At 34.3% G+C, this 25876-nt stretch overlaps 1 protein-coding gene across 1 annotated transcript; it reads right to left on the minus strand.

The window, feature by feature from the left end:
- Positions 1-1153: 1153 nt before the first annotated feature.
- Positions 1154-25726, minus strand: LOC148947646 (uncharacterized). The gene is made up of 6 exons (XM_089095343.1): positions 25573-25726; positions 19020-19091; positions 12319-12774; positions 8959-9132; positions 5921-6130; positions 1154-1496 (listed from the first exon to the last, which is right to left on the minus strand). Exons 1-6 carry the CDS (start codon positions 25600-25602, stop codon positions 1293-1295), a joined length of 1146 nt encoding a protein of 381 aa, XP_088951469.1. The 5' UTR covers positions 25603-25726; the 3' UTR covers positions 1154-1292.
- Positions 25727-25876: the final 150 nt, after the last annotated feature.

The following is a 25876-nucleotide window of genomic DNA, read 5'->3' on the forward strand; positions in this document are numbered from 1 at the left end:
TCGCTTAAAGTTGGAAAATAGAGCTTTTGATATAAATTGTTATTAGCGTGTATGCCTTTCTGCAATATAAAACGGTTCTCAATCACTGTAAAAAAAAAGCGCTGAATGCGTTGTTCAGTTTTTCTGCTCAGTTCATCTAAAATTTAATTTATGTAACCAAGGCCTATTGAGTTGCTGGACCCAATATGGCATTTCAAATTTACCAACTCTAGTTGCACCAATTTTGTGCCTCTATTACGATTTTAATAGTGATAAACTACCGAGCAATTAGGACTCATACTCACACAGGAGTCTCAGCCTGCTATTACTTGAAAGTTAATTTGAGACTAACTGGCGATGGGAAATACCCAAAAAGAGTTCTGTGAACAGACAAAAAACATTCCATGGTGAGAACTTTAATAACTAAATTATCCATGCTCAAACCCGTATAATTTACCAATCCACATATAATGATATAGTCTTATAATCAAAGACAAATAAAGGTTGTTTTATACTACCTTTAAGAAACCCCAAACTAAATATCTCTAAAATTATAATATACATCAGAACCAGGATAAATAAAAGGTATATACATCAGAACCAGGATAAATAAAAGGTATATACATCAGAACCAGGATAAATAAAAGGTATATACATCAGAATCAGGATAAATAAAAGGTATATACATCAGAACAAGGATAAATAAAAGATATATGCATCAGAACCAGGATAAATAAAAGGTATATACATCAGAACCAGGAAAAAATAAAAGGTATATACATCAGAACCAGGATAAATAATAGAGCGTAGATACAAAACCGGAAATCTGACGTTTTTTAAGCTAATACTTGGAGGTATTTAAAATACCCTAAAAGGTTTTGTGCTTAATTTCATGAGACAAACACAATTTATAAATAATTAAGATAAGGACTATAGATGGAAAGTCTTATACCTTCAATATTTGGATTTTTGGCTACATAAATAGCCTTTTACCAACATATCTTTTCATCCATTTTTTTTTAACGAAAAATAGATGGTGGTGGGCGTCAACCGTAAAAAAGGGAGATTTCAAGAAGAAGACGATAAAAGAAAGACAAAGATATAAGAAGATGCAGAATGACACTCTGGAAAGAGTACGACGAAATTAAAAATTCTTACCTTTTTCCTTCAGCCTTTCGGCTATTTTCTGAAACCGTTGCAATCCAGCAGAATTAGGAGGCTCTTCCTTTGGAGGTGTCATGCATTTGGCGGCTTTCAGCGAGCCGGAGATTTGACAAGACGCCGGTTTCTTTGAAGATGTCACTAATGCAGCTTTATGAGATGGAAGAGAGGGCGAATTGATCTTGGGTGAATCTCTTTTGAATCTGGGACTCAAAGAAGTTCTTCTTTTCTGATAGAGTTAGCTCTGCAGGATCCTTCAGCTTTGGTCTTGGTGTAACAGCTGATTCAAACAAGATAGCTTTTTCTGAAACAGATCGAAGTTCTGGATTTGAAGTTGGAGTACCACCCGATTTCATCTGAAAAACAATAAGGTCCATTCGACTGATAACAAAATTCATATGTGACATGTAACATATTTCATACTTACACATAGCATATTCGATAACTTAATGGTTTGTAACAAAGATAAATTATAACGACTAAACAACTTAACAAGTACGAGTAAAAAAAAAAAAAAAAAAAAAAAAAAAAAAACTTGGTCAATCGACGAGCAAGATAAAAAGAATTAATATAAACTTTTATTCTCCTTCCCCCCCCATGTGAATCTAGGGTTAAAAAATCATACTTCAGACAAAACAGGATTTTGGCAACAGGTGCCACCATTTTGGACTACACCTTGAATAGGATTTACGACACCAGTGGTACCACATTTCAGAAACAGCACCATTTGCAGTGATTCCATCTTTGATAAATTTATTAAGTGTTATATGAGTTTTAATTTGTTAAACTGTTAAAGGTGAAAATTGCGTCATTTTAGTTGATATTAGAGGCTATAGTACTGAAGGGCTTCCCAATCCTTTTTTTGTGGCATGATTTGTATGTTTAACTAAATACTAAAAAAATACTGTTCATGAAATGATTATTTACCCTATACCTCAACAACACAAGAGTAGAAGAATTAAGAAAAAAAAAATCAAAAGCAAATAAATACAGAAAAACACACGAAAAGAAGGACAAGACAGGTAGAAACAAAATTCAAGTGCGCGGTCTTGCATATACAAAACCCTTTGCGTAGCTTCAGATAAATTTGGATGAAACCCCCATTTCCAAATGAAAAGCGACTATCAGTTTTCAAGCGATATTGCTTGTGCATCTACACCAGTTGTCCCAAACCATTTTTAGCTATACCTGAGCAAAGAACTTTAAGGCATTTGAGTACCCTCTGATAAAGGCCAAGATTTATGTATAGTTCGTTGTTTTCAACGTTACCCTTATGCTATGAATGTGGAGAGTTTAAATGATGAGAAGTTGGTTAGAAAAGTCAATCCCTCAGAGAAGGCATTCTCCCTATGAGCGAACAATGAATATCTGTTTTTGAACAATGTTATTTGCACACACTGTTTTCACGTTGTAGAACCCTTAAATACAATTACATGTCAAATGAGCCCCTCTACAATGTATGCAATATCCTTTATAATGTATCACCGCGTCTCACTGTTTTCACGGAGTGGCTAGAATCAGAGGCAACGCTATAGCGTTGCCTATAGTAAAGGCCATACGGTTCCAATGTTTTATTAGTTATTATTTTTATTCCAGAGGCGCTTCATATGGAAGGGGTCGTCGTATTAACTTCAAAGGGGGCCCATTCAATTGGAAATTGAGAGTTCTAGTGCCCCTTTTAAGGGTTTAAAGTGATGGAAAGGCAACTAAAACCTCTTCCACGCCCACCATTTCCCCAAACACATCCAGTCAAGATTTTGAGATAGCCATTTTGTTCTACGTAGTTGATTTCCAGGCAGAAATTATGTTTTTAAGCAGGAAACTCCCCCCACATCCCTCAGGGCAAGGGTTGTAAGTTATGCCCTGGGGGCATATAAGCTTCTTATAGAAAGCTTTGTCGTAGAAACTTCAAAAAGGGCTCATTCAATTGAAAATTCAAAGGGCTAGTGCCCTTTTTAATAGTCGAAAATGATTGGACGGCAACTAAGCTCCCTCTTACGCCCACCTTTTCTCCAAACACATCCAATAAAAATTTTAAGATAGCCATTTTGTTCAACGTAGTTCAAAGTTCTGGAAATTCGGACTTTGAGGATGACAACCCCCCACAGCCCTCAGGACAAGGGTTGTAAGTTATGCCCACGGGGCATATAAGGTTTTATAGAAAGCGTTGTCGTAGAAACTTCAAAAGGGGCTCGATTCGATTGAAAATTGAAATGCCTAGTCCTTTTTAATTGTCGAAAGTGATTGGAAGGCAACTAACACCCCTTCCACGCCCACTATTTCCCCCAAAACATCCAATCAAAATTTTGGGATAGCCATTTTGTTCAACGTATTTGAAAGTTCTGGAAATTATATCTTTGTGCAGGAAACTCCCCCTCAGTTTTCAGGGCAAGGGTTATAAGTTATACCATAGGGGCATATATGGTTCTTAAGGAAGGAATGCTCGTATAAACTTCAGAGAGGGTTAATTTGATTGAAAATTGAAATTTCTAGTTCACTTTTTAAGCGTCAAAAGATATCGGAGGGTAACCAGCCCCCCCCCCCTCGACGCCTTTTCCCCCAAATTTATCCGATAAAAATTTTGAGATAGCTATTTTGTTAAAAATAGTTGAAAGATCATATAACAACAACTCCGATGTCGACACAACCCCCCAGGGCCCGGGGGAAGGCGTTGTGTGTTATGCCCTGGGGACATATATAGTTCTTAGGTGAATATATAGTTCATATATAGTTCTTCGGTGGGTAACTAGCCCCCCCCCCTTGACGCCTTTTTTTCCCAAATGTATCCGATAAAAATTTTGAGATAGCTATTTTGTTAAAAATAGTTTAAAGATAATAAAACAAAAACTCCGGTGTCGAAACAACCCCCCAGGGCCCGGGGGCAGGCGTTGTGAGTTTTGCCCTGGGGACATGTATAGTTCTTATGGAAGGGATACTCCTATAAACTTCAAAGAGGGTTCATTTGATTGGAAATTGGAAGTTCTAGTTCCCTTTTTAGGAGTAAAAAGAGATTGGAGGGCACTTAGCCCCCCCCCCTCCACGCCCTTTTTTTCTCCAACCCATCTGATAAGAACTTTGAGATAACCATTTTTTTTTTTAAATAGTTTAAAGACCATATAACGAAAACTCCGGGGTCAACACAGCCCCCAGGGCCCGAGGGCAGGCCTTGTAAGCTATGCCCTAGGGGGATATATAGTTCTTATGGAAGGGATGTTCCTAAAAACTTCAGAGATGGCTCATCATTGAAATTGAAAGTTCTAGTTCAGCATTTGAGAGTAAAAAGAGATTGGAGGGCCACTAGTCCCCCCCACACCCCCTTTCCCGAATGCATCCAATAAAAATTTTGAGATAGCCATTAAGTTAAAAATTATTCAAAAGTCAGATAACAAAAACTCAGGTGTCAACACAACCCCCCAGGACCCGGGGGCAGGCATTGTAAATTATGCCCTGGGGCATATTATGGTTCTTATGCCCATATACGGTCTAGCAAAAATGTATTTGAGCTTTCTAAGAGTTGGTAGAATCCTTTATATTTCCGTTTTAATTTGACTAATCAAATGCACGAAGGAGAGATTCCGTCAAAAAGTATACCTAGGAGCCAGGGACGAACGCTGCGCGGGGGGCCTCTGGGTCCGCCCCCCCCAATCTTATAATTTTTCCCCATAATTTTCTGATACTTCTCACAGAATAAGATATTTGAAGGATTTGCCCCCCCCCCCGAAACAGATTCCTGCGTACGTGCCTGCTGGGAGCCACACATGCCAATCACTAGGACTACCGAGAGAATTCCTTGAAAGATGGATTTCAGGTAGTTCAGGTCAAGCATGAGAAATTTATGAGAAAATCTGAAAGCTCGACCTGGAAACATTTAGGGCGTCATTTAGGTAATTCAAATTTAGGTACGTCCAACCGCATCAGGCAATTTGTGTCAAACAGCTAAGTTGATATCGATATTAAACTCCACTCTAACAGGGCCACTAAGGGTGTGGTCACCAGCAAAAACAACTAGAGTATTCATCTATTAATAGATATGTACATTTTTTGACATGGAAAGATACGGGATGACAGACGCTAAAAAATTGTTGGTTTTTGGCTCGTAGCCACAGAGATAATAAGACCATTAACATTAACCAAGAAAGCAACTGATCCTAGAACCGAACCTTACAGGACGCCAAACTCAACTTTGGAAGATGAGCAAAAGAGGATCGACGGAGTTGACCTTTCCAGACAAATAGTCCAACTAAGCACCAACATTCCCTCTTGTACCGTAATGAACCATAGCCTCAAAACGGGGACTCTTCTGAGGTTTCCAAAAACTTGCACTTAATAGAACACTAAAGTAACACGTCAAACCCTACAAAATCAAAGGAAAAATAAAACAATATCTTAAGAGTAGAAGGAGTGGAGTCAAGCCGAAAAGAAAAAATAACCTCGTCTTTTTACAAGCATTCTCCAAAATAGGCCAAAAACACCTTTGGGAGGTTTATATGCTGAAGTTGAGCCCCCACTACAGATTACTGGTAGTTACTACACCTAAAAATTATAGGTATCCTTTTGAATATTGTACTAAAATATTTTGCGCGAAAATATTAGATCCCCTCTTCTCTGTCCCAAAATAATCAATATATATATATTTATATATATATATATATATATTATATATATATATATATATATATATATATATATATATATATATATATATATATATATATATATATATATATATCACTACCCATTTCTATAAGCTATATAAAAGAAAAAAAGCTTAAACTCCCACCTTTGCAACTCTAGCCGCTTCCATCTCTTGTATCTTCCTTGCTCTTTCTGCAGCCACTTGAGGTATTCTACGGATATCGGAGTTTGTATCATTTCCTTTTAAAGGGGACATGTTCTTTGGAATTACTGGCTTCACAGGAGATGGTTCAGCTCTCTTGGGTGTTGCCGTTGGCATTGGAGGTGGAGCGGTCATTTTCGTTTGAAACGGCTCCTAAATAATACAATTTCTACTGAATAAAAAAAAAAAAAAAAAAAAAAAAAAAAAAACGGTATTATTTAAATACATGAGTAAAAGGCTCGAAGGCACAAATCAATATGCACAGACAATAAACTTGTGTAATTAAGGGACGTAAGTTCCGCCCACTTCTTTAATAAGCAAAGTGGTCCCCCCCCCCAAATCAGCTTAAGCAAAAAAGAAGCGACTTAAGAGATTTGGTAAAATCATCCAGATGGACAAAGATCATGTTCATATACTAGTTCTACTAAGCTACAACCAAGTGAGAGAATAATAACAAATAATAACAATAATTAGACTAGAAACCCGAGATTAAGCTGTTACGACATAATGAAAATCGGACCGGAGATTTTCTGGAAACTGGTTGAAGGAGGAATATTCAAAGAAGGTGTGACGGATGAGGATTGTTCGCCTGCGTTTCAGCCTTAAAAGGGTTAAGACTACAAAAATTGTAGTTGCATGTTATGACAATCAGTACACATCCCTTTAGATAGGGCTAAATAATCTCTGTTTTGTTGTGTTGAAAAAGAAACCCAGTTATGTTTTCTGCTTTATTTTAGTCGCTTTTTTGTTGTCGGAGAAATTTTCTTAAATAAGATCATGAGTACTGTGGAAGAATTTTTTTGTTGCCAAAATGAGGCGAGGAGGAGCAATCAGACGCAAAAAATAGCAGTGCTATGCAAACGATCTCAGTTGATTTATAAAAAGATAGCAACGAATGGTAATTGTGTAAAAAAAATCCATATTGGCACGATAGGATCAACTACTAATGCTATATTGTTAATACTAGTACCAGTCCTACAACTAGCACTACTGGTACTACTATTATAAATGTGCCTTTCTTTCTTCTCCTTTTTAAACTCTCTTCCTATGTCTCTATGTCTCCTATGTCTCTCCTTTTTTAAACTCTCTTCCTAACTCTCTTCAAACTAAAGCTTAAGGAGGGTTAATTATTCAGTTGTATTGCTTTGTTTTAGGGTTTTCTTTGTGTGTTTTGTTGTTGTTTGTTTTCTTGAATAAACACCGTTATTAAATTGAAAAATTGAAATTAATTGACAAGGTTAGATTGCTTCTTAATCCAAAAATATGATTACAATTCAAATTTGAAACTTGGGTCCAATTCATTTTTCAAATTATATTTTCGATAGTAAGATATAGTTAGCAGGTTTAGAGACTATATCGTTTTATAAATGTCTTGCTCTAAACCAACCAGACTAGCCTATTGCTTTTTAACATAAATATTGCTCACAACGTAAAACTATAAATGATTGACTTGCACGGTTTATGGAAATAATAAGCTACCTAAATTTTTAATATGTAGCTTCCACTTCAAAAAAATCATACTACTAATTTCTCTTGAATTCTCGTAGACTTTAAGTGGAACTATCTTTATTTGAAGTCCAAGGCCGAAACTACTGAATTGGTTCCGAGCTCTTTGACCTTATATTCCTATTAAGAACAGAAATTTTCTAAAGCACACTTATACATCCTTGAAACAAGGAAAAAAGCTTTCAAAGAAATAGAATTTGACGCTTTTGCTTCCCAAAAAGGAGATCCAAAAAAAAGAAAGGGGAAAAGATAAAATACTCGAAAAAGAAAGAACTACTTCCTTTACCGACACAGCAACAAACACGGGGTAATTAAGAAAAGTGTTCAAACAATTATCTCAACATAGCAACATTTTACATCCTTCAAAATAGAAACAAAAATAAACAGTTACAAGCTTACTTTTAACTGTTAAACAGGCTTTATTTAACGCTTTCGGCTAGCGCAAAGATATTTAGGAGGAAAAAAAGGTAAGAAAAGAACTACTCCCTTAATTGATAGAGCAACAGATTTTGAATAAAATGACTAAATGTAAAAACTGACTAAATAGCGATATCGTAGATGTAACGCCTTAATATCGCATTTAACATTTTCATACTGCAGAGATTATTACCAAAAACCATTTGCTAAGCTGTCCTCAAAGGGAGGATCAGCAAGGTAAAGTAGATCAGGAGGGACTAAATACACATTACCCTCATAATCCTCCCTCTGATAGCAGATTAGCAAACGATCTCAGGTAATCATCTCAGAAATGTGGCAATTATCTCAGACAGTGGCAATATGCTATTTTATAGACCTCATTAAAATACCACTAACTGTTTCGACAAAGTGTGAAACTCCAGCATTGAAGTCAGTAAATAGAAAATAACAATCTAAATTCTACATATCAAGTACAAAAATGAGCAAGGTCACAATTTCCCTCAAAAATTATAAATCAAAACTGGCTGAGTCTAAGGGGATTGGCTTAAAATATGCCTATTCCCGAAAGGGCTGCAGTCCAGGGGCCCCGAGGTCAAGAAGTGTATACTTTTTCTAATACAATACAATTTTCTATGAAACACGAAAACTACTTTAAAATTCTTGAATTATAGTGTACTCTAGCTAAATCTTTACTTATAGTAAAAAAAGCTTGGGAAAATAACTATAAAATTAAGCATATAAGTTACCCTTTATTTGTGACTGAGTATTAGTGGCATGATCCTCCAGATCGTGCATTTTCGACAAGGTGACTCAACTTGGACTCACTGATACATTAAAAATAAATTCGCCTATATTTATTCTGGCCTTAAACTATATTTAAAAAAGGTATACTACCCTTTTTTATGACAGTTTAAGTTGACTTTCCTAATAAACAATCCAAAATAAAACTCAAAATTTGCTGTTGTTTTCGTCGCTTCTGAAATTTTGAATCACGCCTACAAAACGATAGCTTAATCTAGCTTATTCAATAGGATAGCGAGACAAAGACAAAATGTTACCTCTGAGGGTGCTTCACCAAAGTAATGAAGTACTTTTGATTTATTTTTTACTGGTGATCCTTGATTTTTGGTGGTATCTGTCTTCAAAGAAACGTGGCTCTTTTTCATTGGCGAATCACCAAAATTGTAAACAATTTTCGTTTTGGATTCCGTTTTTGTGTAGCCCTGTGCTTCCTGAAACATTTCTTTTTTATGTGATATATACACTTTAATCTTACAACATTAACAAATGAAGCTAAATATTAAAAACAATCGAAGGCGTACACCATCAGTCTACTATCATTAAGACAATTCCCATGGAGAAAACAAAATTTATCTCTAAACAATAGTTTAGCTATTGGCTTTACAAGAATCTACTTGGATGAGAAAAATCTGTACAAAAGTTACTCTTAATAAGGATCTGACAATCTGAGCTTTGTTTAAAATAAGATTTTGAGCTCATGGATGGGGAACTTTTCCCACCGAGGGCTGGTCCTACATAACAATTTAATATTACTTGAGTCAAGGGCAGATCCAGAACTTTTTTTAGGGGGAGGGGGGCACAAAATAGGTTTATCCGATAAACCTGTGTTGGGAGCAAGTTTAATTAACGCAAAATTGCGTTAATTAAGCAAACTACACTACTTTAGACTAGGTTAGGGCCCCCCCTCGCCCCCTGGATCCGCCACTACTTTGGGTTGGAATGTAACATAAACTAGGTGGTCAAACTGGATCTTCTACAACTACAAAAACTACAAAAGCTTAAAACTATTTTTTTTAAATAAATCTAGAGTAATGTACACACTAATAATACTGAGCCTCATTTTTATGACCATAAATGAGGCTCCTTACTGACGAAAATAAAATGAGGCTCATTTTTATACAGCGCCTCTTTTTTGGCACAATAGAATGCCAAGTTTTGATTACTTTTTGAAGCATCTTGCAGAAAAATTTTGAAATTAAATACGGCTTTGCTAACGCTTTCCTAAAACAGTTATGGAACCAGTTATATAAAAGTAATTACCTTATTCTTACAGTCATTAAACTAGTTATCGAGAAATGGTAGAATTTTGTCCCAGTTTATAATCGTTCATACAAATCATGTAAAAAAAAAAAAAAATCTAAAGTTGTTTCCATCTATTCCCAACAAAACCTTTTGAAATCTCTCTGTCTCCAAATTTTTTTTTTTACATTTTAGGGTTTCATGTAAATTTTACAAATAATCATGTTTTCGCAACTATAATTGTGAAATTTTTGTTGGTCAAAATTTATATTTCCACACATCTACAAAATCTACTGCTAACTACTTTTATCAACAGTTGGGATGGCTGAAACACGCCTTAAGGTGTTAATTTTATGCAACCTAACGTGTGTAATATACATAAAGGATTTTCAACAATATTTTATAAGGACTTCTTAGAGGACTTAGTGAATCCTTCCCCACTAAAAGCTCCACCGTCAAAAATCAAAACAATAACTTAAATCTGCTGCACCAATTGGTCATACATCCAATCCACTTTAAATCTCCATTTTAATTAATCTTTACTAGCACATTATTGACAAATGATAGAATGACAAATATTGACAAATAATGATATTATTGACAAATATTGAAAATGACTGAAAGAAAAACGCATGGCACAAGAAACAACAAAAATAACAATGAATTGCTAACGAAAATGTAACTTAAAACCAAAGAATAACACGATATAATGAGCGTGTTATTTTAGCATATGTAAAGGATAAACAGGAAGAAGGAATTGGATTCACGTCAGAATTTCCAATGCATAATTTAGCTATTTCAGGGGGCATAGACATTGGAACATTCCTGGTTGTTACTTAATTATATAACAATGCAATTAAAGCAACAATATAACGACTGTGCTAAAGCAGGGAAAGAAGTGTTTTTGGTGTATGTGATGTCATGTGATTTTATAGATGATTTTGAATGAATCTGAACAGCTGCAGCAAAAGGCATGGCAAAATGCCTGAGGTAATGATGCATGAAAATGAAGCGCAACGAGATTTACGGCTATAAAACACGCGACATCAAGCATTACAGCGAATCCCAAATGAAAATAATAAAAAAAAAACTACGTTTAGAAGAGGAGCGACATGGATGATCACACTGAATCAAAATGAAATCTGCAGTTAGAAGAGAAGCAGTAGCGAAATTACAACTAGTCCCAAGAAAAAATAAATCCAATAAAATGGATGATCTTTGATGCATTAACCGGAAGGAAGAATTAAATTCATGCAAAAAAATTCTTAATTCAATTGAAATTGTTGACTTGACACCTTATGGCTTAAATAAAAAGAACAATGTGATGATTATGCTATTGTGTAATTAGAGAATAAAATTTATATAAGTGTGCCAGGGCCCAAGCGAAGCCTGGACTCCCGGTACTAGATATATTAACTTACATGTATTTGCGTACATAAAATTTGGCCCTTAGAGCAGGCAGAAAAAGAAGAGAGTTTTGATGGATAAATGAAGGGATTTTGGGCTTTAACACCAAGATACTATTCAATGCTGAATTTATGTATATATCTCTTAAACCTTTGACAAGCCAAAACTCACAATGTTACTGAATTTTTGGGGAAAAATCTTCTGTCCATGGGTAGCATTGTTTTAAAAGTGGTCTCATTCACTGATATATTGTGATAATATCAAAGTATTAAATCGCACAAGATTTCAACCTAGAAATAGTTTCAAATGGTAAAATATAATATGAAAAGCTTAATATACAAATCCATATTCTAAGCTTCGATCTTATCCCTAGATTTAGCTTTCACCTCCATCCCTAGATCCTCCAGCAGCTCCAGTTCCATCCAAGAAATTTTGTAACTGTCTGAAAGTTGCAGCTGCAGTACTATATTCCCACCCTGGTTGTTACTAGACATGAAAGTGTTGTAGGTTGTTGTTGTACATATGACAGAATGTATTTTTGGGCATTCTCTCTGGTGGGTGCCTTCAGGTAAGCAATCGAATTTTGACTTGGGAATCCTGAAGACACCCATACACAGCACGTGTCTAAGGTAGCCCCATCTTCAGCTTTTTATGGTCTTGATGACAGATGGCTGATCTCATGTTACTTGCGCGCTGGCCACCAGTGAATCCACAGAAAATGTTCCATTTGGAGTTTATAAGGGACCACCGAGCAGAAACTGTAACTTTGTATCAGAAAACAACTTTTACTACTTATGGTTTTCCACTAAATATGTAGAGAAACTAACTGCCTCCAGGAAGCCTTGAAGAAGATATACTTAACAATAATTCCAATAAAACAATATACTTAACAAACATATACTAAGTAAAAATAACAGAAAAAACATGAGGCGATATTTTATGACAAGCATTTATAAACATATATTACTTACAAGAGATTTTACAATTGGGTCCATGCAAACAGATTGGGCCGACTTTTGCGAATTTTTAATTTCTGCCAAATCACTTCCTCTCCCGAATATCCGACTTCTTTTTTCTGAGCCAACTTTTGGAGAAGACAAAAGACAGTTTTTTGGGGAGTCAGATTTTCCACTGAGTCTGTGGGGGTTATTTTGTTCAATTGGCTTCTCAAGGCTGACTTCATTGTCATAAATAACAGGCATGGCTCTTAATGCTCGCAGACCAAATGATTTGCCTGAATTTTCAGCCTCAGACTGCTGTGTACAGGGTAGTTCTACCAATGCTTTCCTCTCAATTTTGGTTCCTGATTTTGCCTTTAAAGCTGCTAGGCCTTTTAGTTTAACAGGTGTTATTTCTTCCACGCGTTCATTTTTGGTGGGTCTATCATCATCTTCTTCTTGCTGTTCAATAACACTTTCCTTACTCGCCTGGAATTCAATGCTAGACGTTAGTTTAGACTAAATCGCATGTTATGCATACATTTAACCAAAATATAACCAACTAAGGTGATAATCAAACACACTTTTCGAATGTGAGCTTATTTCATTTGGAAACAGTAAAGCAAAACTACAATCTTAATGATTGAAAATAAATTAGTTAATTGTCAATATAGATACAGCACTAACAAATTCAGGAAGTTAGGGAGGGGTCATTATAGGGGAGAAACGAAAAAGAACAAAATCCTTGACAATTATAATTTCAAAAATATAGCATGTCCACTGTTGTAAAATATTGACGGTTATTATTTTGGATGTGTATGTGGCAATATAAGCGTCAGATTTAAACTAACTGGCGCTGAAATTTTTAAACGCCAGCTTTTGTGGATACCAAACACCTTTCCTTTCAATATGCACTTACTGTGTTATGGGCAGTCATTCTAAGATCTTAAGAGTTTTTATTGATTAACATTAAACAGTTTTTTATAATTTACCGAATAATCCCTCAAGGACCAGGGACAATCCCCTAAATAATTCCCAGAGGCATTATCCAAATGACCCAAGGGCCCTTTCTTACATACAGAGATCTATAATCCTTGCATGTCTCCTATTTCAAGAATATGTAGTAACACGTCTCTCATTTGTAAAATATATATCTAAAGGTTGATCGGTTTAGATCCTTGACATCTATTTTTCAATACTAGCCTCGGACTAGTAATTAAAAAACTCAAAAACCTCTGAACACTAACGATGGCAGAAATTAGGCACCAACAGCAAAATACACGCATATTCTTTATTTTATTTAGGAAAGTCTTTGAGCAATCTTAGTGATTAAAATTTAGCCAATTACGGTCATTCCCAAAATAATACCCAGATGATTATGAGTTGAAATGGAAACAAAATGTTTATATATATATATACAAAGTAGGGGGAGGAGACTGTTAAATAGGCGGAGGACTGAATTACTTGATTTTGATTCCCCAAATGGTACAAACTGAAATTTCTTTAAAGTATCTTATTTCACTAAAGACACAATGACCACCATTTCTGAGTTAACGTTCTTAACGTTAACTCAACGTTAATTCTGTTCTTAACGCTCTTTGGTAATACGTGTCTCTATTGCAAAATTAACTTCACGTTCATAATCGGCAATCATATATAAAACTCTATTTGTGAGGCATAAATATACTCAGTATAATTTGATATAGCAGTCTTACTGCAATCTAATAATTGCTAAACGTATTTAGTATCTTAGGAGCCTATATAACCCCTGAAATATGATGAATCAATAGAAGTACACAATGTCTGAAAACCTAGGCCAACAGGCCTGCTTTGTTCCCTTTGGTTATACAAATTGAAAATCCTTGTATCCTCCATTTCAAAAAGGTGTGACATGTCCATCTTTCTCTTATTAATTAAAAAAAAGCTTTCCGAAAAAGAAGTTTTTCAAAGACAAGTAAAGAGTCATGTTAAACTTGAGACCAGCAGAAATCAAATAATTCTAACTAAAAAGGATCAGAAAGTACTATTAAAGAATAAATGTACCCCAAAACGAACAGAAATCAAATAAACAATCATAGCCAGGAAACATACAACAGGTACTAACATAAATGTAAAAATAAATCTTAAAATGAGTAAAACTTAAATTGAATATTCAAATCATAATTAAGACAAACAAAAACACTACAAACAAGATTTTGGCTACTGCCCCCTTCCCAAACTGTAAAAGTATAAACCCTACCCTGTCATTTGCGTTTTATTAAAAACTATAAGTCTTGAACAGTCCTTGGAAAGAACTAGTAAAATTAAACTAAATGTTTTATATATAATGCTGAAAGCTCAGCAATTCAAGATTTTAAGTACTGTATAAAACAAAATATTTTTAATGTAATTTGTTTTCAGTAAAGCACAAATGGCGCAGTAGGATTAAGACTTTTACAGTAAGGGCAGGGGAAAGGGGTGGTACCCAAGATCTTGTTTGTAGTGATTTTTCTTCGTTTTAAGTTTAATTTGAATGTTCAATTTAAGTTTCACTCGTGTTAAGATTTATTTATTCATGTACTTTAGTACCTGTTGTATGTTTGCTCGCTATGATTGTTTATTAAATTTCAGTTTGTTTTGGGTTTTATTTTCTCTTCAATTGTAATTTCTGATCGTTTTGAGTTTGAATTATTATAGGAATTTATTTCTGCTGGTCTTAAGATAATATGGCTCTCTATTTTTCTTTGAAAAACTTCTTTTCTAGATTTTTTTTCTTTTTTTAGAAAGGTAGAAGGTACTCGGCTAATCTTATTTCTGGCAAAACTCTTCCACTCAAAGGGATTATTAATGAATGAGCTTTTTCCGCAGCTTTATACACTATTTTTCTTTATTCATGTTTTAAATACACGAAAAAGATTGAACATTGAGAATGAATAAGATTAGCCCTATAACAACATTCCATTGACGCTAATCATCCTGGCCAGTTTCCAATAGAGTGTAGATTTGCCATTATTGTCAACTATGTTGGCCAACATGATGACCTCAACACCAGTTTAATATGTTACTTCAATTCAAATTCTAATAGAATAGTTTACTTGTAAATCCTAACCATAGTAATACACTAAATTTCTTTGGCAGCTTTGGAAGATTTTTTCATACCTGTCTGTAGCCCTATCTGAGAAAGTATGCAGCACAGCAGGGTGTTTTTTTTTTTTTTTTTTTTTTTTTACCTAGAATTTTTATTTACTTAGTAGTTTTAGGAAATGAATAGAATTGATCATCTAACTTATTTTTTTCCTCAAATTCAAAATACATAGAACGTGGAGGTTTCTTTTTAATTTCTTAGGAAAGACGGGAGAAATGAAGACGGATACAATAACTACTACTTTATAATTACCAACTTTCTAATCTCATAACTCAAACTGAATAAAAAAACAAAAAACAAACAGGTTGCATGATTGTTGCTCATTTTGACCAATGATATGTGCCATAATATCCTTGCTGAATAAGAGAAGAGATTGCTGGTAAAGCCAAGGTATGCAAGGATGGATTGTTAGACAATAATAGTTGCGTTTTTTGTCCCCTGTTTTCTGAGGCCTTGATTAATTTTTAAAATAAGCCCTTATCTCCTAAGGTGTATAAAGAAAGAAGAACGGCAATTCTGAGTTCCTATCTCCTCTTGGAACAAGTGTAAGAATTGAATAAGTCAAGAAACATGGTTGACAATTATACAGCTGTGAAGGTTACAAAAATTTTAAACCCATTTTGGAATTTAAGATTATGAGATACAGTACAGTCAAATTTCAATGAAACATAAAAATATAAATTAGGTAGTTTTTTCTTGGTTGTGGATTGAGGAAAAAGGTGTCAGAGCTCTTCTGTTGAAAAAACACTCAAATTAGTAGAAAGGGAAGATGACTTAGGAGGAAGGCCTGTGGCCTTTTGAACAAAAAATGCAACTAATGTTGATTATCAGAGCTGCACAAAACGCTTATTGGTCATTGGATTGAAAATCTTCTTTTTTGTGTTTCTATCTCTGAAAAATATTTAAATGTTTTAGTTCAAAAAATTATAAATTAAACCAACTTTTCAAGTTAATTTGCCTAAGACATTAGAATAACTTCTAAGCCAGAGCATTAGCAATCCCTTCCATGAAGAAGAAAGACACCTCAGTCACTGTACCATAGTGACATTGCTTAGGAGTCCTTTGATAACGATACCAGATTTTTAATGCTCAAAAGTTGGACTTAATGTGTAGGCACTAGAAACCAGAAAGACTTTGAATTTCCTGATATAGTTAACCCAAATGCTGAGGGTATAGTGACAAAGCATCATTGTTTTCAAAGTATATGGCTCTAAAATATTCATGGTTAGTGTTTAGCCCTTCAAGAAAAGGTTCATTCTAAAAGCACTGCTTCCTATTTGCTGAATCTGAGACCAGTAAGGGCTTGCATGATGAAAAGCTGTACCATGTTACTTCAGTACAAAAATCTATCATGTTTATCAAAATACAAGAAGGGAAAAGCATAAGAATTGACCAGCAATTGAATTTGCATGATTTCAACCAAAGGATTAAAAACTAGGAAATGCTAAGACCAATTATCAAGGCTATTCAGAGGGTTGTTGTGATTGATGATAGATTGTGGAAACACAAAATTGTGGGAGCATTTTGAATCATCCACTAAAAGTGCAAAATATACATCTCCTCTAGTGAACAAGTATATCATTGATAGTGTAGGAAAGGTCACTTTAATAATATAATGCAAAACAAATAGGACACAGGGCCTCTATAAACATCTTTTAAATTGAAAAAAATTGTAGGCACTTTCACTGTAGTATTTGTCCAGTTCCTGCTTGAACGAGTTTAATGAGTTGGCATTGATGACTTCAAAGGGTAGCTTGTTCCAGTCTTGTGTTACTCGGTTCTTGTATGCCCAACGGCTGATGTCCTTTTGGAACCTCTCCTCTTGAAGCTTGAGGATGTGACCACGAAGGCTTGTGTGGCTGAAGCTGAGAACATCGGTAGCCTGGATGTTTTTGTAAGCGGCATAGCAAAGCTTGCATACCTCAATGAGGTCTCCTTGGTGCAGTCAATAAGCTAGTGAAGGAAGTTTGAGCTTGTAGAGCCTATATTCGTAAGATAAATTTCTCAAAGTGGGACAGAACTTTGTTATTTGTATTTGAACTTTTTCAAGAGCTTTGATTTCTTTGTTGTAAAAGGGACATATACTACAATGACCATATTCAAGGATTGGTCATACCAAAGCTATGTAGGGAAGACAAAGGGTCTTAACCTGTTAAAAAGTAAAGTTGCGCCTTAAAACTCCTACGATACGATTAGCTTTCCCAATAATGCTATTGTAGTGGGCCTGGAAGTTGAGATTGCTGTCAATGACAACTCCCAAGTTGCACTTCTACTGGCACGATGTGATTGGTAAGTCTCCCAACCTATATTCATAGTGGATAGTAGGTTTCCCTATTATTAGCTTATGGCTTTTGTCAATATTGATTTCCATCAGCCAGTTGGACATCCAACTATTGAGCTTGTTAAGGTCCTCTTGCAGAGACTGTGCATTGGCAGCAGTTTTGAATACTTTATACTGCTTGGTGTTATCTGCGTACAGTAGAATCTCTGAGTTGACACTTTAGATACAATTTTGAATAGAACAAAAAGTGTTTTTTGAAATTGGCTGATAAGATAAGTGCTGTAACTTAAAATAAATTTTTTAGAAGAAAATGTTTTTTTTATGTTTTGACACTGCAAATGACTTGACTGGAATAGGTCTTGCAAAGTAGATTATTGGACTCTGCTTAAAGCTTGAATTAGACATGAACAAGTTAGTTGCAATTGGCTTTGATGGAGATTGTGCTACAATCTCCAATCCAGTTTGTACTTACAGAGATATGAAAGCAGTATCCACTTGTCATTGACATGCATTGTTTAAACCTTGCCCTGATGAAGACCTTGAGACTGGGATTAATTAAAATGCTATATGGATACTTGCAGGAACTTTTTTTTCCTATGCCCCCAAGTACACTGAGTCAATTAGCTTGTGCTCTACTGCATACAATCAGAGAGGAGAGGGAAGGCTGAATGGTATTGCATGCATGTCTATTGATTGCAATGCCAAAGTTGACATTAATAATGTCTTAAGTGACATTGGGAAAAAATGAAGATGGATTAAAATATAAGAAGTATTTAAAAAGCTTATATTGTTTTGTATCTGATTCAAGGACTAGCAAGATTAGAGTTCTTCAATTTGATTAATTAAACTCATTATTTTATCTTTTTAGTAGCATAGTAATAAATTACCTCAAAGAGGGAGCTATGACAGTAATACACTTATTTGCTAGTAGGTTTCTGGACTTCCAGTGGCTTTTAGCTGTTGGACCCCCTGGACAAAATCCTATATACCGTACTATATATATATATATATATATATATATATATATATATATATATATATATATATATATATATATATATATATATATATATATATATATATATATATATATATATATATATATATATATATATATATATATATATATATATATATATATATACTAATATATACTATATATATATATATATACTATATATATATATATATATATATATATATATATATATATATATATATATATATATACATATCTATATATATATATATATATATAAATATATATATACATACTCTATATATATATATATATATATACATATATATACTAAGATACATAAAACTAACCTCATTTCTCAATTCTGAGTCAGGATTCCTCTCAGCTCCACACCTTCTCTGTCTTGTCCTCCTTAGAAGATTCTAAAAGATAAGTTTTAACAAACTATAGAACTTTAAAGGATCCCTGAATGAGTCTATTAACTAAAAAAAGAAAAACAACACCTAGTGCAACAAAAAAGGAATTAAAAGAAAATCTAATGAAAAGCAGAAAGATGAAAAGCATGTTAATACCTGCTCAATGAAAAACTGAAATTTAGAAGCTGAAATATATTTATACACATCCCTGTATGCACATGAGGATACAGCCTTAAGATAATATTTATAATCAAAAGGTCTAACTAAGCTCTAACTAAGCCAAATTTGCTTCATATGTCCAGTAAGAGAAAGCAAAACAAAGAAACAACCAACACAGAATGACCAAAGTTAAAGAAATATCAATCAAGCATAAAAGTGGTCAATCAAATTTGATGCAAATTAGTGAAATATAAAAATTAAAAACATAATCCATGGTTAAGAACTAAAATGAACATTATGCAGTTACTGGCAAAACAAGGGGAGAGGATAGTATGATAATGCTTTATTACAAACAACTATAACAGGCTAGAAGGAATAAAAATATACCCAAATTTGTATTTCAAGCCAAATACTGCAAAAATAATAAACAATTGACAAAAAGTCAAATAACTGTCATAATGAAATATTTACAACTAAAGAAAGGATTGTGCAAGCAACTAGTCTTTGTCATTATATTTTTTAAGTTATTGTAGCTTTTGGGCCTTAGGTTAGAATGATTAGACAAGGTATGTCCCTGCTATTTGAATGGCAATTTTCATCAGTAAATGTCAGGCTGTAATCTACTCAAAATGACATCAATAAGGGCACTACTTGGACACTTTTTGCTGTATTCAGTTTCGCCTTGTACTGATGGAAGTTTTTCCTAACCAGGAAAATGGAATTAGATTTAGCTGGAGGTTGAAAATTGCAAAATATTCCAGTTTGGTATATTCTGGTTATAGTAGTCCAGTTTCGTTATACAGGACCTACAAAGATTCTTTCCACTCTATGCCTCAAAGCATGAAGTGGTATGAAGTATGTGATTTTCATGTTGTTTTCTTTAGATGCTGATGATTATGATTTTGTTTAACAGAACGTTTGCAGCTAAACCCTGGCACTGCATCAATAAGGGGAGGCAAGTGGCACGCCGCCAGTGCAAACATTAATGTTTTCATCAGTCTTTCTTAAATCCCAGCTTGAATTTACAACAGATTTGGGCCTATTCATGAGCTGGGCTTCTTTGTTATTCATCAAGAGAAGTAGAAATGAGGTAGAAATGAAATAGCTGTGGCATTTCAGAACCCTTGCTTAATATTAAAAGGGAACACACACAAAAGCCAAATTAGACCAGTAGCCTATGAGAAATCCAAAGATACCCAAGACAATGAACAAGTCTCAATGAGGGGCCCTGGGTCAATCAAACTATTTCTATGGTTTCCCAGGGAATTTGATATAATTTTCTTCCATCTCCACTTTAAATGAAAAAAATAATTAGCTTTTTGGCATCCCTGCTTTCAATTAAAAGAGGTATTATTGTTTAAAAATGATAGCCCCCTGCCCCCCCCCCCCTATAGGCATTAACATAAAAAAGATTATATATCATATTTTTGGGGTCACTTCTGTTTCAATCTTCAATTTCCCAACCTTGCACATAGTCTATAGCTATTTTTTTCTCAATAAAATGCTTTTGGGGGGGGGGGGGGATTTTCTAAAAGAAGATTTTATTTTCATTAATCTATCAGGCATTCAATAATTGTGTATTAAACATTAAGAAAAGGTATCTAAAAATAGCAAAAGAAAACAAATTTCTACAAACTTACAATTCAGCTGTCCCAACAATCTGTTGACTACCAATTTCAAAATCCAACTGAACCTGTATAGTGTATGCATTCTGTTCAACTTAAAAACAAAATTCTTGACTACATTTGATGTAAAAATCTTATAGCAATTGTGAAACTGCATTTGAAATGGTTTAATCTCATCAAGCAGATTTTGGTAACAAGCTGTAAGTAAGGAACAAGCTGGCTCAATAGTAACAGAACTCTAAAAGATGGATACCAATTTTGACACCAGTACATACATCAAAACAATTGGATTTTAATGCTTATTTCAAATATATAAATTTCATCAGGTTTAGTGTTACTCATCAAAAGTTACAAGCCTCAGAATATTTGTCTTATTTTCTTTATTTTATTTGCCTATATTTAAACACAGATGTGTGTTTATTTTTTTTTCCTTCCCAGGGGTGATTGTATTGACCTAGTGGTCCTAAAATATTGCAAGACAGCTTATTTGAAAGGAAATCAAAAGTTCTAGTGCTCTTTTTAAGCGACCAAAAAATTGAAAGGCACCTAGGCCCCCTCCCATGCTCATATGTTTCCAAAAGTCACCAGATCAAAATTTTGAGATAGCCATTTTGTTCAGCATAGTAAAAAAAATCTAATAACTATGTCTTTAGGTATAAAATGACCTGCCACAGTCCCCAGGCAATGGGCTGCAAATTGTGAGCTTTGCCCATTGTTTACATATAGTATTTGTTATTGGGAAGTATACAGCCTTTTTTTTGGGGGGGGGGGGTATGTGCTTGGGGTGGATTTCTAAGGGGAGAATCTTCCTTTGGGAGGGAAATTTCTGATAAGTGAATATTCTATGGGAAATGCTACACTAGGGGGTTTTGACAGAATCACTATACAAAATCCTTTCTAATTGCCTTACATTCTTATTGCCAAAATTTTTATGTGAAGATGTTCCAGAGGGACTATCCAGGGGCTTTTTTCTTCACGTTTTGTTTTCTGGGAAATAATTTCCATAGAAGGGGGGATTTCTGGAGTGATCAAGAAACTAATTAGAGATTAAAGTCTTATTCCAATTATAAGATGCAAACAAGAATTTTTCAGGGTGAATTGTCCACAAGCAATTTTACAGAGAGGGGAGGGGGGATTCTCAAAATGGAAGGAACTGTTTGGAGGGAATTTGGTGGGGGAGGGGTGGCACTTTATGTTGGATGAAATTTCCAAAGAGGAGTATTCTGTGAGGGAGAGGGGCACATTTCATAGAGGGTGAGCCAGATTTACCAGCATTATTTGAAAAACGAACAAAAATGTCATATATGAAGGGTTGCCCTCTCCTCAATACCTTACTCTTTACGCTACACTTTGACTGGTTACTAAAAGTGAATCACGGGGCCCGTGTAATTAGAATAGGAAGCTTCTTTAAAAGTGTAAACAGCTTTAGCATGAAGAGCAAGGTTTTGAGGAGGGGGTAACCCTTCATATCTGGAATTAATCTGCCAAAATGAATATGCAAATCATGTTTTAATTTTTGATGCATGTAGAGCCAAAATCAAACCTGCATTAGTTAAAAACGTTCAGAAATAAAATAAAAAACATATTTTTTTTAACTGAAAGTAAAGAATGACATTAAAACTTAAAACAAACAGTAATTATTCTGTATATGAAAGGGACTACCCCTTCCTCAAAGCCTTGCTCTTTATACTAAAGTTTGACTCTTTTTCACCACTCTACTTTTTAAAACAATAAAAAACTTTAGCATAAAGAACAAGGCATTGAGGAGGGGACAGCCCCTTTTATGTATGGAAAAATTACTGTTTGTTTTAAGATTTAATGATGCTCCTTACCTTCAGTTAAAAAAACTTGTTTTTTTTAATTTAATTTCATATAGATGATACTTTTGTCAACATATGAAGAACTGTGTATATTGCAATTGTATCTGTCCAGTTTATATGTAAAGTAATACAAGAGACAAAAATTAATAAACAAGAGAGTAGTGAAGAATTATGGTATACAAGGTAATATTTGGCAGGGATAGTCACTAGGGGTGGCAACAGGATTGTGTGATTTTTTGGAATTTGGGGAACCAATTTTTTTGGGGTGACACAGATTTTGGGGAAATACCCAAAAAATCAGGGATAGTACAAATCCTGCTTGATTCTTAATCAGAAAGATCAAAATACTTATACATACAAGAAAAGAAAAGATCTGACTTTGTGGTTGATGTAATAAAGAATTGCTGCAAAATAAATTCAGTCTGCCAAACACCACTGCCTCTACTGGTGGTGGCATGCATGTAGTGCACTGGCAGCATTGCAACACTTTGGTGGAGGTAAACTGGACCTTTCATTGGTGGCATTGAGTCAATGTGCCAGTGTGGCACTGGGGTCTATGTGCAACCATATTTGAAAGGGGAGTGGTTCTTCTGATATGAAATTTGTCAGGCATGCAGTTATTCAATTTTTAAACAAGAATTTGCCTTTCAAAGCAACTGTATATTAATATACATTGATATATTTAGTCAACTTTAACACAAATTTATATACAAAAATCAATATGATTCACCCAAAACCAAACAGTTGACTGGGGTGAATCAGGTAAAAAAAACCCACATACATCATGTAGAAGAATTTCCTTTGAAGAGGAGTACCGTTGTTCATGCTGTGAGATGATACATGGCAAAAATGCAAGATTTCTAGCAGAGGTGTGCTAGTGGTAGCAACAATGAAAATGACAGTATTCAGGAGAACACTAAGCTTGTTTTTTACTCCCAAACAACAGAAAGACCTTGCTGTATGCATAAAAAAATGTTCACTTTTTTCCTCTCAAATACATATGCCTTTTATCTTTGCTCAGTCCTGATTTATAAGATTTAAAAGACTTGAAAATCTGCTTCTTAAATTTGGGAAAAAAACTGCTGATGTGGCTTAAAATACTGCATAAATATTAGGAATTACACTTTAATGATGGAAACTACAACATTTAGCCATTTAGTTTAGATTAGTCAGAAATGAAACCTTTGGCTTTTTAGCAACTGTACCTCTTTTTTTTAGGAAGCTTTAGTGCAGCCTTAGCTTCTAGTCCTCCCTTTTCTGGTGGTTCTGTCAAAATTTTAATTTTGTCTTTCCTGTAGTTTTTGCACAGACCCAATTGCATTTTTACCAATATCCTTAACCAAGTGTTGCCATTCCTTCAATCATTTTATTGCTTTGCTCAAGTGATCAAGTCTGAAGCATTTTTGGTAAAATTCTACTTGAAGCATTTTGGCTATCTTGGAAAGGGGGTAGGTTAGGAAAATGAAACTTTCAGGGATGGGTCTACAGGCTAAAGTATTTTCTGGGAAGGCATTTTAAAATACCTACCTCCTCTCCTTCTCCCTCTAGAGGGTCCTGAAATTTGCCTACATGACCTAGGATTGAAAATTTGACAAAACAACATTTTAACTTAATGTTCAGTTATCAGTTTCCTTTTCTCTGGTTTTAGTTCTGAAAATGCAATTCCTGTCATTTGAATAGGATTTTTAGTCACATTAATACTTTTTTTTTAAATTTAGGAAATGTATTTGGATATCTTTAAAACCTTATAAATTGGGATTGAGCAAAGTTGTGAAGCTGTAAACAACTGTGATGTACTTGATTTAAGCCAAAGATCTATTTTGCAAGGCTTCATTTTTATAAGATACAGATTTTTATAGGTCATCAAAGGTCAGGACCCTTTAGAGGGAGAAGGATAAACCTTGGTACTTCAAAATACCTTGCTAGGACATACTTTGGTAGATATTTACAAAATCATATTATTGAGTTACTGCTAAAGTGAACATACCACTGATGGCTTTTTTTATGCTTTTTATGAATATAATAATAATTTTTGTCAGAAATGAATTTTAGCCCCCACCCCTATATATACTAATTCAGAGTATAGCCTAGGCTAGCCTATATTTGCACATTAGGGGGGTGAGGGTAAATTTTATTTCTGATACAAATGAGAGGTAAGTTTAAAATTTTGGTCAATATATACCAAATCATATTATTGAGTTTCAAATAAAGTGAATACACCATTTGATGCCTTTTTTTATGCTGATTAAGAATATAATAAGCATTTCTATCGGAAATGAATTTCAGCCCCCCCCCCTATATAGGCTATAACTAACCGAACCTAACCCTGAATTGGCAAATATAGGGGGGGGGGATTAAATTCATTTCCGATAGAAATGCTTATTATATTCGAATAAGCATAAAAAAAGGCATCGAATAGTGTATTCACTTTAGTCCTAACTCAATAATATGATTTGGTATATATTGACCAAACTTTCCTCAATCCCCATAATGTGCAAATATATAGGCTACCCTGAATTGGTAGGCCTAGGGGTTGGGGCTAATATTCATTTCAAACAAAAATGATTATTAGCCTATAGGCTATTTGTACAGCATAAAAAAGGCATCGAGTGGTAGCCTATATTCACATTATTTGTAACTCAATAATATGATTTGGCAAATATTTACCCATACTTTGGCATGTAGACCCATCCCTCAAAGTTTCATTTTCTAGCCAAAAGCAGCTAAAGTAGAATTTTACCGCATTTGACTTAAATTACTCATTTATGCTTAAAAGAAAGTAAATTTGACAGAAAGAAGATAGGCTAGTCTTGTGAATGACCTCTTCAGAGAGAGACACTAGGCTAGTGTAATAGGAAAGAGTACAAACATTAGCCAAATTACCATGGTAATTTCATCATAATTATCTTCCATTTTTGACTGAGCTGACCGAACTGATCATCCAATCCTATTTATTTTTTTCTTAAAACACGGTGAGGGTGAACTTCTATGAAACGTCCGTTGAAATTTGGTTTGAATTAGCCTATCCAAATTCAAAAAGTAAAATAATGTAATCCTTTTTAAGTTTTTTTTATAGATGTATATTATAGTACGTTATTTTATCTACATCTTAGGCTCATAATTAAAAAATTCTTTCTGTTTGAAGCAAAGTATTTACAATTTATTTTATAATATTTATTTTATATGG

The sequence above is a fragment of the Artemia sp. Qi Xiang Cuo genome, chromosome 10 (assembly GCF_049724085.1).
Source record: "Artemia sp. Qi Xiang Cuo chromosome 10, ASM4972408v1, whole genome shotgun sequence".
NCBI classification, from domain to species: Eukaryota; Metazoa; Arthropoda; class Branchiopoda; order Anostraca; family Artemiidae; genus Artemia; species Artemia sp. Qi Xiang Cuo.